The sequence below is a fragment of the Lepisosteus platostomus genome, chromosome 9 (genome assembly GCF_059453375.1).
Source record: "Lepisosteus platostomus isolate fLepPlt1 chromosome 9, fLepPlt1.hap1, whole genome shotgun sequence".
Taxonomy (NCBI): domain Eukaryota; kingdom Metazoa; phylum Chordata; class Actinopteri; order Semionotiformes; family Lepisosteidae; genus Lepisosteus; species Lepisosteus platostomus.
Window position 1 is genome coordinate 51,903,075 of NC_142619.1, and position 14,860 is coordinate 51,917,934.

The following is a 14,860-nucleotide window of genomic DNA, read 5'->3' on the forward strand; positions in this document are numbered from 1 at the left end:
ATATCTCATTTTTTATTTCTTTTTAAAAAAATTTAAAAATCGTTTGCCCAGCCTATTAATATTAAGTACTGTATATATTATTGTCATAAGATAAACTGAAAGTAGTCTCATATACTGAAGTTAAAGAACAGGAAGTTTTTCTTTCTATTTGAACATCTCCCAAAAAGGTTTTGTGAAGTGTTCAATGCTTAAGCATAATCTGTAGAACAAAGGTTACTAATATTTTGATCATACAGAGCTACTAATATTATACAGCAAATCTGATTATACAGCAATTTTTTTCCCTCAGAATGTCAGTTTATATTTTTGTGAGCAGATGACTTCCTGATGTTGACACACTGAATGACTTGTAGAAATCTCCCCTCTTCTGTAAAACTCTGCTAAACCTGGCCTTGTGGCGCTGTGTGGCTCTGGCCCTGCTAGTGATCATGATCAAATCCTGGCACAGGCATATAGTAGCCGCTCTCATCACATTGGTTTTTCCCAGTTTTTCATATGTTCTCATTTCAAAGTAAATCATAAAGATGTCTATTTTGAAGACTTTGGGTGAAAATAATTTTGATGAACTAATTAAGATGGCAAATCCTTGACAAAAATAAATAAGAATGAACCAATACACAAGTGAAACAAGCTTACTTGTATGGCTTTACAGAAGCACGTATGATAATATTTTACATATGAACAGAAAGATCACAAAAACATGCAAAAAATGGATAGTTAACAGCTAACAAAAACTGTTCCTTCATAAAATGATAAAATGTCTGATTACCCGGTGTCAAGGTGCAGGCAGGCTAAGCTTTTATATCCCACCATCAGCTAGGCTACTTTTTTTAAGACAATATTGCAATTACACATTCACAAAGTTATCAAAAAATGACAATACAACAGCAAAAAAGAATAGTTCAAGACCTTCACAAGCACACATTTAAAAAAAATACATTTTGAGATTGTAAATTACTAAACAAGCATAGCTTTATACATTATACAGTAGCTATAATTGCTCTAGTTATAATTAAACTAATTCAACTCATACATACTCATACAATTCAAAGTTAATGATTATTTTTAAAACATTAGATGACTTTTATTCGATTATTTGTTTATGACTGTACTGTACAAAACTTCATCATTTTTTCTTATATGTGTCTTCTTAGTACTAATTTGTACTGTTGAATATGAAACAAAATCTTCTTCCTAGAAAAAACATTTTATTAGCATGGCAGGCATTTTTTATGTAACTACTGACATGAACATTACAGTAACTCCTGGACACAGAAGCCTGTATACATGTACTTTAATCTTAATTATTATTATAATTGTATTTTTTTTTTACCAATTTCAGCTTTTATTCACATTTTATTCTTGCTATCAAAACTAAAGTCTAGCATATTTTTCATTTTCCTTCAAGTGAGTGGCACGAGAATTTAAATATAGCTAAAATGTAAAATACCTTTTTTTAACTGGTCAGCATTTGATGTGTTTCTTAAAGACAAAACAAAGCAAAATAAAATAAATGAAAGGAAAATAAATGTATACATACCTCATTTCCATTGGTTTCTGTTGTGTTCATTTTGCCTTCAAAGTAAATAAATTATTGTAAACAAAAATGAAAAAACTGATCTTGACTGTAAATTAGAGCAGAAATGAAGTGGCGATAATAGTATAATCAGTTGATTCATTAAATTAGAATATAATTATTTTCTCCCTAGGACCAATTCTGAACATCTCAATGCCTTTTTTTATAATACTTACATCTGATCAATTGTGCAGTACTTTATACAATAATAATTCCTTACACTTATATAACGTTTGTCTGGACACTCCACTCAAAGCGCTTTACTGGTAATGGTGACTCCCTTCCACCACCACCAATGTGCAGCCCCCACCTGGATGATGTGCCAGTACTCTCACCACACACCAGTAATCAGTGGGGAGGAGAACAGAGTGATGAAGACAAGTCATAGATGGGGATTATTAGGAGGCCATGATTAGTAAAGGCCAGGGACAAATTTGGCCAGGACACCAGGGTAACACCTAGTCTTTTTGTGAAACGCCCTAGGATTTTTAAGAAAATAGAGAGTCAGGACCATGGTTTTACATCTCATCCAAAGAATAGCACCTTCTTACAGCGTAGTGGCCGCATCATTATAATGGGGCATTAGGACGCACACAGACCACAGGGTGAGCGCCCCCTGCTGGCCCCACTAACACCTCTTTCAGCAGCAACCTTGGTTTTCCCAAGAGGTCTCCCATCTAGGTATTGGCCAGGTTTACACCTGCTGAGCTTCAGTGGGTTGCCAGTTATGAGTTGCAGGGCGATATAGCTGCTGGGAAATTGGAACCATTATTTACCAAACACCTTCATTTAGCCTGCCAAGTGGCTCACTCAATAATGGTGTTTTCATGAGCTGAGATCAATGAATACATGTTCAATCCTGGCTCATGTTACTAGTGGATTATGACTGGGATTTCCCAATTGGTGTCACATACTATAGGTGACTTGGGTGGAAGTTGGATGGAAATAGTTGAGCAGAGCTCTTGGTTCCCAGTGGCCTAGCAGCCCCTGTTATCTCTCAGGCACTCACAGGCCTGTCCTGCTGTTGATCAGATAAGTAGCTGTGTTGCCTGTGATGTGTTAAAAGACTGGAGGCTTGAAGGCAGGCATATTGGAGTTGTCAGCCTGCACCTCCTCAATCACTACAGTGTGCAGTTGCAGGGTTCCCAACTGCAAGCCAAGACATGAAAAACACACATATGGCTATTTCACACTGGCTGGGCATAACAAAAAATTCTGTTTTATGTTGACATTCACACACCGAATTTGAGTAGAAATATGCTTTTTACTTTATGGAGTAATTTTATGAAATTAGCTTTGTGATTCCTTATGTTTGTTTTTAATGGAAATGCTTCAGATAAGAAAAAAAACATTCAAATGATGTGTAATTTATTTTTTTCATAAGACAAACTGGTTTAAAAATACAAAAAATATTTAAAGTATTTCACACATGTGCAGTAAATTCAGACTTTAAAAAGTATGTCAGATACTATTTTCCTTAAGAATATTTTTTCTAAAAAAACTGCTTTAGGGATTTTGTCTTGAAACATTCTATCACATGTTGGTACTGCATGCTCATTGCCTGCCTATTGCCTCCTTGACGCATACTAAGGTAATTATGTATCTGTTGTGGTGTTTATTGCTATAATAAATGTATCAATTTCCAGCTGATATTAGGAAGCTGGGGGGGGGGAGGGTAGTAAATTAAAATAAGTGGCTCATATTTTTTTTCTAAAGTATGAAAAAACAAACCAGAAAAAACCTTTGACAGAATTTTTTGTCTCCCTTTAAATTGCAGAAAACGTGTAAATAAATACTTAGACGTTATTGTGTATTTCAAACCATGATGTTCAGTTTTTCTTACCATGCCATGATAAACCATCCTTTTGCAGAGCATTCTGACTGAAATGAAATGTAAGGAAAAGCATAAAGTTAATGCTATATGTTCTGAAATACTGTCAAAAACAGAAAGAAGATTATGATGAAGGGCAACAAACAAACTGATATAATCAAACAGGAAATTGCTGCTGCATATGCATTTACTTTTGCACAGATGCACAGATGAGCCTGGGTCACGTCACTAGCCTGATGTAAATAGAATTCCCCAAGCAAGAGTGCAGAATTGCCAATGTGGCACCAAGGGTGATGATGGTTTAGTTAACTAGAGCTCTCTCTGCTCCAGGACAAACAGAAACTGTGATGTCCCCTGCCCGTTTATGTTAATGTCAGTGAGAGACATGCCACATAACAACATAATGCCCTTGAGGATTCTCAATACTCATTCTCCGTTGGATTCTATATTGTATCAGGTCCCTTCATAGACTTCTCTGTTAGAAAATAAAACTGTTCTTTCAGTCTGGCAGTGTAGGACATGCCCCTTTATCGATACTCTCTGTTTTCTATTTATTAATCAAATCTCAATCAAAACACAAACATTTTCCTGAATGCCTATCATTTATGTTCAATTTGTTTATTGTTTTTTCAGGGAAAAGAAAGCATATTACATGGTACTATATACAATAATGAATAAATGTGAACAATCATCATGAAAGAGTTGGATGAGGAGCTTTATATTAGCCTTCTGAAATATAGTATGCTCAGTGTTGTGATCCTTTACTGTTGTTGCTCTAAGAGACCTCTAAGAGATTGGTTAAGCTATCTTTTCTAAATCTGTACTGGCTATTCCCTAGGATGTTATTTCCATGTAGGTGAGCCTCTAGTTTAATTCTTACTATTGTTTCCTTTACCTTACATGTGATAGAAGTAAGAATTTTTGGTCATTAATTACTTGATTCAGTATTCTCACCTTATAATAAATGGACACTACATTAGCAATTCTCCAGTCCATTGATACTACCCCTGTCTTGAGTTGTGTCAATGGCTTTTTAGCCATCTGGATTGTATTCACTCTCCCAGTGACAGCGGCAGGAGCAGGGAGGTGTTTTTCAGAGTTCAAGCTGATTAAAACACACCTGAGGTCTCAGTGGACTCATGATGAGCATCAAACATACAGTGGGTTGACCGTTATCGCATGAAGATGTAATTAATGATTTTGCCTCCTGGAAATCTAGCCAAATCGATTTATAGAATGTTTTTTATAAAACATTCCCATATGCTCATCCTTACTGATCTCATCTCTCTTGTTATTGAGTAAACTAATTTCTTACTTAATTACATATTCATTTCTAGAATTCCTTTGGACAAAGGTTTCAATGCAGTTAGTTTAACTTATGATTTGCTATAATTTGTAAATAACAGAGATCCCATCTATCGTTATATATTGTTATTAATGCTCCTATTTATTACTTTCAGTGTTAAAATAGATGTTATCCTTGTAAAATTTGTGCTTTTTGTTCTTGATTCTTGTAACCTATTAATTCTGTGTTCTTCAAAGCTGGTTGATAGGTTTTCTAGTTATATAATTCATTTATTTAATTGTTCTAAATAGTAAAATAGTTTGGAGTGGGAGCTGATGATAGTAGTGTATGTGCTAATTACTTGCCCAGCTCAACCATACAATTTGTGTCATGTTTCTTGACTTAAATCTTTCTCTAAAAGCAAACAGGATCTGTGATGTGGTTTCACACCTTATTTTCTTGACCCTTGACCTGATTCACTGCTCATATACTTCAGGTCACTGGGTTTTGAATGACAGCTTGTAGAAGCTAGTGGCATTTTATCTCAGCATCAGCCCTGCAAGCAGTCTAGGATTTTTTTTTTTTTTGGGGGGGGGGTATTGGGCCATAGAGACACCAAATTGTGAATGTGTAATGAAAAAAATAAAACATCTACATTTAATTACATTTTTTAATTAGGAGATCTAACACTGCATAAAAATATTGTAAAAATATACTTGAAGCTTTAAAAAACAGAACAGGGCAGAGTCTCTCACATTTTGCTCTGCTGCTGATGCTATTTCTGCCAGTGTGACATCAGAAGTGTTTGTATTTCTAGCTAAATGTATCTAAATTTATAGTTCATTTTGTCTGCTACCTGCAAGTAATGCTCAGTGCTTGTCTACATTAAGTGACATCTGTCAGGTTTTTACCCAATGTTCAATACTGACTTTAATATTGTCTACACTGTTTTCCGATTCTCCTGTTTAACAATCATCTGTAGAATCATATTACTACGCCAAAACCTAGATCACTGATTTAAATTAACTGTAGTGGTACTAATTCAATTCACTCACCCTTTATTGTCACTCCATTAAACATCTCTGAACTGGAATGTACCTTTCTGATTGTACAATTAGTTTCCTTATGTTTCAAACATAATAACATAACCTCCCATCTTTCCTCTGCTTCATGTTACCCCTTTACAAGTCTTCCCTTATAAATGCCTAAAATAACATGAGATGGGTGCAGGACAAAACCTACAACATAAGGTCTTGACTGCAGCAGAGGCAGAACTGTCACAATCCCTTCACTGACTTTGTGAATACAAGCAGTAGAGAGTGCCAATAAAAATAAGATGAAGAGAGGCCAAGATCAAATAAGGTCAGGAGGGGGACTACAGTGGCTCTGATTCTAGAGTGAAAATCATATATTTCAACACCCAGATATCTGAAGTGTTTTGTCCAATGGTATGAAACACCACTCTTACAGAATAAGTAAAAAGTAAGGAACTAGTCACTAGTCATGTGCACCATTTCAATTCCTATTGATTTGAAATTTGAAATCTCTCTTGAAAAGCACTTCTTTGTTTGTAATTTTATTATACAATCTGTCATTGCAAGTAATTGTAATTGTAATTAAAAGCTGAAATGGTGGTCTGCATACTATGCCCTTTGAATGTTTCCAGAATTCTGAACCATACACAGTATATTCTGAAAAATTTAATTTTAATTCATCTAGTTTAAATGTTCCTGTGCCTGAATATTTTTTTTACCTCAGACTCTTCCATCTCTCCTGTCACTGTCGTACAGTGTTCATTCGTCAACTTTGGTCTTTGTTAGCCATATTTCTGTGATCTCATTTGCATCATAGTTGCCTACTGATGCATTCTATCTCACACATTTTTGCTTCTTATACTCTTATAATTTTGGCATAAGCGCTTATTGGTATAGTCAAATATACTTGACTGGTTTTAGACACAATTATGGCGTACAATCAAAAATCTGTGTGCTTCTTTTGGAACTGGACGGGACAGATCATTTTAATACAAGGCTGGTACAGTACCATCCGGACTGAGTCCTATGACAATAGGTTGGTGGCACTTTGCATTCATTCATGGTGCTGTCATCTAGTGTACCTCTTGGTATAGACAGCCTTGCACAATATGCTTCCTTTAACAACTGTTACCACATACCATGAATATCAAGTAACCACAACTTGCAAGAAACAGTTATTTATAAATTCTCGTAAATGCATGTGGTTATGTGTTAGCTCTGCAGATGCAGAATGTTTCGGAATTATAGTGGTCAAGGTGTCTTGTTCAATAAAATGTTTTTCCATCACTGAGGACAGTACGTAACGTATACAGTGTGGGTTTAAAAAAATAGTAAAATAGAGTACTGTAGTTAAAACAGTTCTGAACTATAAATTGTATATAAATATATACAAACAGAATATTAAATATTATAAAATAAGATTAAATCAATTGCTGAGTTTTGTTCGGGGGTCAAATAAAACTTAGCTGCTTAATCACCAACTTACGAAATCCCATTATTCAATGAGCCAATTGGAACTTTAATTCAATTACTTCTTTAGTGTTATAAGGTTCTTCAATGAATAATTTTTTTAATGCATTATTATGTTTTGTGGTGAAGGTCTTGTTATGTATCATGTCTATTATTATGCACCGTGTTTTTTTTTTTTATACCAGAGCTACTGGTAGAATAATTGTAAAATATTTTAAAATAGTCTTTAAATTGTAAAGTGTAAGTTTGGAAAATAATCATGAGATTAATTAAAACATAGTTCTGAAATATTATCTTTGGCTTATTTGAAGTTGGAATAAGCAAAATGTTTTGAATCCTAGCCACACCTGACAAGATGTCCACAACCACATAAAAAATGGAACTAGAAAAAAACAACTAATTTTAAACCAGTTTGGATTTAGAATTTAGGTAGGATTTGGTTTCAGTAGACCTTACTAAAATAACTTTTTTGAGTTTTTTATTAAGTATCCACTGTACTGAACACACATAAAATACACAATATGGTATATCTAGATATCCAGAAATCTTTTGATGAAGTTCTTCATTAAACATGAATTCACAAATTGGAGACCATAAACATTCAAGGTACTGAGCAATAGTAAATGGGTTGAAAACAGGAAGGATAAATGTAACTACTTAGTAGAGTACCATAGGGATTTATACTAGGACCACTAATCTTTCTGATTTATATTAATGAGTTAGCCCCATGTATCTAGAGCCAACACTCTAGAAGCTGCAAAGATAATCAAATGTTTAAAAGACAAAAATACCATTAAACAGAATATAGATATTTATGAAAACCATTAATGAAACTCTACAATTAGAATTAGACATATGAATAAGCCACTTTATACAAATATGTCATTATGTGATTTAAAACATCAACAGAACTTGAATCTTTAAGAGACCTAGACTTCCAAAGATCTTGGGCCAACACACTTTCACTCCATGCAGTTTTGTCCTTCAAACAATAAGGCTTTCTTTGGCAGAGTGGAAGATAAACTGTTGCACATTGTTGCACATGTTGCAACAGGATCTTGTTGCAAAATTGAGTATTTAATTGGTAACTACAGAAGTCATACTAAGATTTTTCAACCTTTAACTTGTTAAAACCCATGTCACACTATTTTGAATAGTTTGCAGCACCTGCAATGGCTTGGTTGAAACCCCAGCCAAAGATGCTTTGTAATCGTCATGTTTTGAAGAAAAGAAAGCATTAATCAGTTCTATGTGTCTGTTCTCTTGTGTCTAGGCTGAAGTAATCCGAAACACGTAATATTTCACAAAACCAGAAAAATACACTGTATTCTGCCCTGTTGATTTCTTCTACACACTAATAAGACAATACAGAAATGATAAGATGTCATGAGCGTCAATAACCAATCTAAAAGCTCGATCTATCCTGACCTGGTTTGGAAGATCCACTAAAATTATCTAAATTTTGCCATCAGAGTCAAAACTAGCAGCAATAAATATTTATTAATTTAAACGGTATACTATATACAAAAGCTATGAATGTCATATGTTTGAAAGGCTCATAAGTCCCGAAAGCTAGCCCTGTTATGTGAAGTACCATGCAACACCAGGTCAACAAGAAAAACGTGAAAGAGGCCTGCCTACTAAATAAAATAATCCTACCCAAGACTAAATCTCCCTTCCTACAACATTGATGCCCCAAATTGAATATTATTATTATAAATATCTCCCAGTTGTAAAAATGCATCACCAACCAGGAAAAAGAACATATTTTGCCTGAGGATTCCACATTAAAATGAAATTGGAATTTCCTAAAATAAATAGAACAGCAGATCCTTTATAACAAGGTTCAAATTGCTTATTCAGAATCTGGTCTCTAAGCCTGATCAGAACAAGGTACTCTCACATGGCACAAGCCTAGAGGAAGAGAAGAATGATAGTGTCTTTCTTCTCTTTGTCTCCTCTCTTTTGGTCCCTATCTATCTCCACTCTTCTCCTTTTCCTATTCTGTCCCCTTCCTGCATTCCTATCCTATGTTTCTCTGTTTGAGATGTCTAATGGTTTTAAGGCATAATGATCAAGCAGTTAATTATTTAGAGTAAACCAGAAAATTCTCTTTGATCACCTGTGTTTGCCTGTTTCTCAATCCACCTGCAGCAAGACAAACTCTTCAAATAAAACCTGTTGTTTTTAGCTTTTATGACCCTCCCAGTTGTGACAATTCTGTTAACTGGTCAATAACAAAGAATTAAGAACTATTTCTGGTGCACTGATTTTGCTGTACAACATAGCCCTGTAAAAATATCTCCAGTGTCCTAAATGGAATTTCAACTAGACATCAGACAACAAAGACTCTAATTTGTTTAAAGCCAATTATATTAAGATTCAGTTCTCATCATATGGAAAGCTGATGAATAATAAACTATAACATCAAAAGTGGAAGTAGTTCTAATAACATTTGCTTGAGTGCAACAAGACTATAATTTGATATTGACTGTAACAATAATTTCCTGTCAATGGCAGCAGTTAATAGAACAAGGAAAACACAAACATTGAAAAGAACTGAAAAAGGATGGGGGCACAGATGGCTTAACAAAGGGTTTTAAGTGCATTAAGTAAAAATGTACAGATCTAAATATGTTTTGTTTCAACTGAAATTATTAAGTGTATTTTTTATATTGGGTTTTTATATTTTTACAATATTACCTTGTAAATGACAATGTTTTTAATTCCACACATACTGTCATTTAAGGTTAGGACATTAGTGCCTTGAATACATCAAAATTATTCATCATCATCATCATCACATCACTTTTAATTACCACATATCCAATTCAGGGTCATGGTATACTCACAGTACAGGATGCCAGTCCATTGCAGGGCACACACAGACACACACCAGGGTCAACTTGTTCATATAAGCCAATTAACCTGCTAGAATATATCTTGACTACACAAAGAAATCAGAGCACCTGAGTAGTTATAGCACCCTAAGAATTGAACTCAGGGCCCCAGACCGGTGAGGCAGCAATACAAGCCTCTGTGCTACCATGCCCCACACAATAAAGTGTGATATATTTAAAATAATGACATTTTGTTACCTTTTATGTTCACAGCAGAGACATCCTGGAAAAAAAAGTTGTTAATCATATTTGCCTTAAGAAAATGTTCTTAAATTGTATTTTTCCACATTACATAATTTACAAAACATTACAGTTAAATAATTTAGAAATTTGACGGATTAAGTCTATACAAGTAAGAACAATGGTTTTGTTTCAGCACTACAGATACCTACAATACATAAGCACTAACAGTGAATCAAAACATATCCTAATACTCACTTTAAATAGAGCTGAAGCAGTATATTTCTATATTTGATAACATTAGAAATGCCAGGTCTTCTTGTATTGGCATTGACTAAGAGTAAAGGAAAGAAATGCGGTAAAGTAGAAGGAAAACAAAATGAATTACCTCTTCAAACAATTTCCTTAATTACCATGACAAATAAGTACTCAATATATGGCCCTTTCAAATCAATATCTGTTATCTTTTCCTGTCCTCTTCAATCCTGATTCAATACAACTAAGAAATTTGGCAGCAGCGCTTTCACTAAAATTTGTTGTTCATTAACAAATAGAAAACAAAACCAGTAAGATGCCATCACACCACATCTGTCAGGTTTCTTGCATACTTCATAGAGTTTTCTGTATTCCTACTATATAGTTGTTAAAAAATTATGTGAAAAACATAAAAACGAGTTATGAAAAATGGTCAAAAAAACTGCAGAGGTCCTCAGCATTTTGTGTTAGTTTTTTTCTAAGCAATGAATACTGCATCTTCACCTAGTATTCTCTTATCTACTACTGATAGCCATAGTACCGATATTGTAATTTAAGTCTCTGGTGTTTTTCTATGTAAGCTAATAATTTATTCTCCTCTAAATATCTACATTTGGTAATATATTTGTATAGTATTTCAAATTTGCTAGATAAATTAATATTTCCTGTCTGTTCCAAGGTTCTGTCTACTGCTAAGTCTAACAAATTTTGTCAAACTGCATTACATGATTAAAACAACTGATAATAGACCAATTCAGATTTTAAAATTCACATACTGTATATTAAATATCTTACCTTTTATAAAAATTGTAACAACTGCAATTATGCCAACACCAGCAGTTATCCCAGATGCCAGTAGCATAGTACTGCTGTGATAGTAACCTGCCAAAGACATAAAACCTTGTCACATATTGCATTTAGTTTTCATTAATAGTAAATGTTCAAAACGTCAACATAATTTTGGAATTTTACCTTTTTCTCTTTTAGCGGATATCCACAGAGATTTATTTAGTGTCACCCGAGATGGTGCATGATGCACTACACAGCTTATTTCTGTTCCATTGTGGCAGGCTTCAAAAGATATCACAAACTTCTCTGTGGCATTAAATGTCATATCATAGTTTTGGTCAAGTGATTCGTTTAAGGTTTGATATGTGCCACATGTACTTTGGAAATGCATCTCGATATTTTTGGGGTAGAAGCTATGTGTGCCACATGATATCACAGAATGTGAAAGAGCTCTGAATTCCATAGTCTTTGGTGGAGCTGCATTGAAAAATAAGGAATAAAGAAGGAATGAAATATATACATACATAAGACTTCACATTTTTCCTTTTAAGTTTCTACCTTTTAATTTTGAATTATTTCTTCCAAAAGATGTAGCATGTAAGATGTCCTTCAGTAAAATGATTGCGAGAGTGATAAACATAACACCAAATCAAACTTTTGCCATGAAACCTACAGTATAGGGATATCTAGAAATCAACAACAAGTAAAAATGAACTAAAGAGAGTATTGAGGAGTTACAATAATTTCAAATGAAAATACTGCATATCCATGATATACAGTATGTGCATATAAATATAATGTATTTGCAATAAGCTCCATCGCTTAGGAATTACCTTGTACACATAACTTGGTTCCATTTCCTATGCCTGATATTGCTGGTGGTGGGGTAATTTTAGTTATCTTACAAGTATAAATTCCTTTGTTTTGAACCTGGACATTTTTAACTGTTAACACGTATCTTTTATTTAACTGGTCATGTTGTGTGTGAAACTGATTTCCATAAGTAGTATCTGAAGTTATGACAATTTTGTCTTCTGTTGTATTCTCTGTCTTAAACCACCATTCTGTCTTTGCACGGGTAATCACATCTTTCCCATAGTAACAGCTGATATTAATAGTTCTCCCCAGGTCTTCACAGATATTTGGAAACTGTTCAACATGAAAAATGTTGAAAGATAAACCTGTAAATAAAATAAAACATAAGACAGTTGTTCAGAAAGCATAGCTCTTTGTTTAAAATGTCAATAAAAATAGCATTTTAATTTTTATTGTTTAGTACATTAGAGTTTTCCAATTACTGTATATTCTTATTGTCCCTAGAAACAACTTCAGTTGTATTTTAATATGTAGGTAAATATGCAACACATATATAAAGCTAAAAACATATGTCAGTTTATCATTGATATTAACATAACATATGGTTTTCATACCACATGTTCATTAACAAATTGTACAATTTGTAAAATTTCAAATACAACACTTGTATCTTTTCTGTGATTTGTCCTTTGCACTGTTTAATTCAATTCATCCCGCATCTCATCAATGAAGAAAACTTCAAGTTAGATTTAAAGCTAAGCTAAAGGAATTTAAAGCTAAGTTATAATTTTGCATACCTGTAAAACATAGTAACACAAAGAGATGTTTAAGCAGATCCATTCTGGTTACAAGCTCTAAAAAAGTTCAGAACACATTACTTTCCTATACAGGCATGGCCCTAGATATTGCACTAACCACAGACTTTAAACCCCGCCTTACTGCTAGATATGCCCAGTAAAGGTCACTATATTAAAATAACTAACATACAGAAGGACACAAATATTCAAGAGCATTATAATTTAACACATTATAACCATGTAACAGGAACATGGATGTTACATTTAATTTGTAAACTTCTTACACTGACCAGTGAGAGTCAAATGTCAGTCCAATGTTTTGGTTTATTGTTAGTTTTGTACATTTGTTTCAGGTGTTGCTCAGTGGGGCAGTAGTTAACAATGCTGCCTCAATTATTGGGGTGCTGCCTGCATTGAATTTGTATGTTCTCTCTGTGTCTGGTGCCTGGTGCTCCAGTTTGTCACTCACAGTCCTGGTAGATTAATTGGCTTCTGAGAAAACAGGCCCTGGTGTGAGGGTGCGAGTGTTTGTGTTTGTGTCTGCCCTGCAAAGGACTGGCATCCCGTCAAGAATGAACTCTGCTTTGTGTCTTTTGCTTACCAGATAGGCTCTGGCTTCCCTGAGATCCTGTCATGGATAAAGTAGTTAGAAAATGGATGGATGGAATGATATGTACTTCAGCTATAACTTTGGGACAGCAATTTCCAATGTACTCAAAACATATTTTAACAGCAAGGTGGAAACTAACATTTTAGAACACTGAGTAGTTTGAGAGTTGTTTGAGTAGTTGAAGAACCACTGCAGTCCTGATTTAACACAAATTAAAGCCACCAGAGACTACATTAAGTCAGAAAAATAATAAGACTCTGAAAACCATACAGCTTTCTGAGGTTACACTGGGGAACAATGTAGGTTTTTAAGTTTCAAAGGAATAAGGAGTGGCTTCATTTTTGCATTTCCATGTTGAAAAATAAAAAGAATAAAATAATTAATTGTTCGGTTATCAGGAAGCTGATTATTCAAGGTAACGGTAACACCAATCCAAAGCCCATCCCAGAAGCACTAGCGCAGAAAGTAACATCAAATAATAATGATGATTTGCATACTAGAAATACAGTATAGTGCTTTTCATCTCAAAATGTCACCAAACATCATGCTTTTTCCTTTATTTATCCTCAGGTTTAACAGTGGGGTTAAGCTGAGTAAATTATTGGGACTCCTTTGGATCAGTTGTGTCCTCTTCCATATTAACTTGCATCCTGGCTCAAGGACAGCTATGTAAATACAGCCAAACAAGACCCATTTTTCCAAACCTTCTGCATAAGGCCTTCAAGCTGGGATGTGCAAAAGCTGGTAAGCCCACCTGAAAATCTGTCACAATTTTATCAATGGGAATTCCCCCCAAAATTGTCTCAACACTTATACCTGCAGTCATTACCTCTTTATTAAAGAAGCGGAATTTAGACTCCAGCCTACTCAGTATTTGTCAGTATTTAATATCCCAATTATGGCAAAGGTTCTAGAGTAAGCTATTGCTTTTTAGTTAGCAGATCACTTATCTATAAATAAACCATATGAGCCTTTTATTAGTCTGCCTTAAGAACCATACAGTATGTATAGCACCAAAACAGGTCTTAATAGGGTTATTAATTGATTATATATTGATTATTAATGACTGATGATGATTTTTTAACTGTTTTTTGCCCTACTGGAAATTAGTGATGACTTTGAGACTATTAATCACACTATCTTTTTTATTGCTTCATAATGATTCAAATCTTATCTTGACAGAAAAAAATTAAATCAGTTCTTGTTTTTTCTCAACAAGGTTCATCACCTTTGGTGTCCCACAAGGCTCTGTTCATGGTCCTTTATATGTTTGCATGAAACATATGCCTTGTCACACTTCTTAGGTGTTTTTAAAAT

General features: G+C 34.1%; 1 protein-coding gene across 1 annotated transcript; it reads right to left on the reverse strand.

Annotated features, from left to right (window-relative positions):
* Nucleotides 1-61: 61 nt before the first annotated feature.
* LOC148655202 (uncharacterized) lies at nt 62-13,056 on the reverse strand. Its single transcript, XM_088645499.1, has 8 exons — nt 12,934-13,056; nt 12,154-12,501; nt 11,504-11,797; nt 11,327-11,413; nt 10,295-10,319; nt 3,420-3,457; nt 1,541-1,575; nt 62-1,194 (listed from the first exon to the last, which is right to left on the reverse strand). The coding sequence occupies exons 1-8, from the start codon at nt 12,974-12,976 to the stop codon at nt 1,093-1,095; spliced, it is 972 nt and encodes a 323-aa protein (XP_088501625.1). The 5' UTR covers nt 12,977-13,056; the 3' UTR covers nt 62-1,092.
* Nucleotides 13,057-14,860: the final 1,804 nt, after the last annotated feature.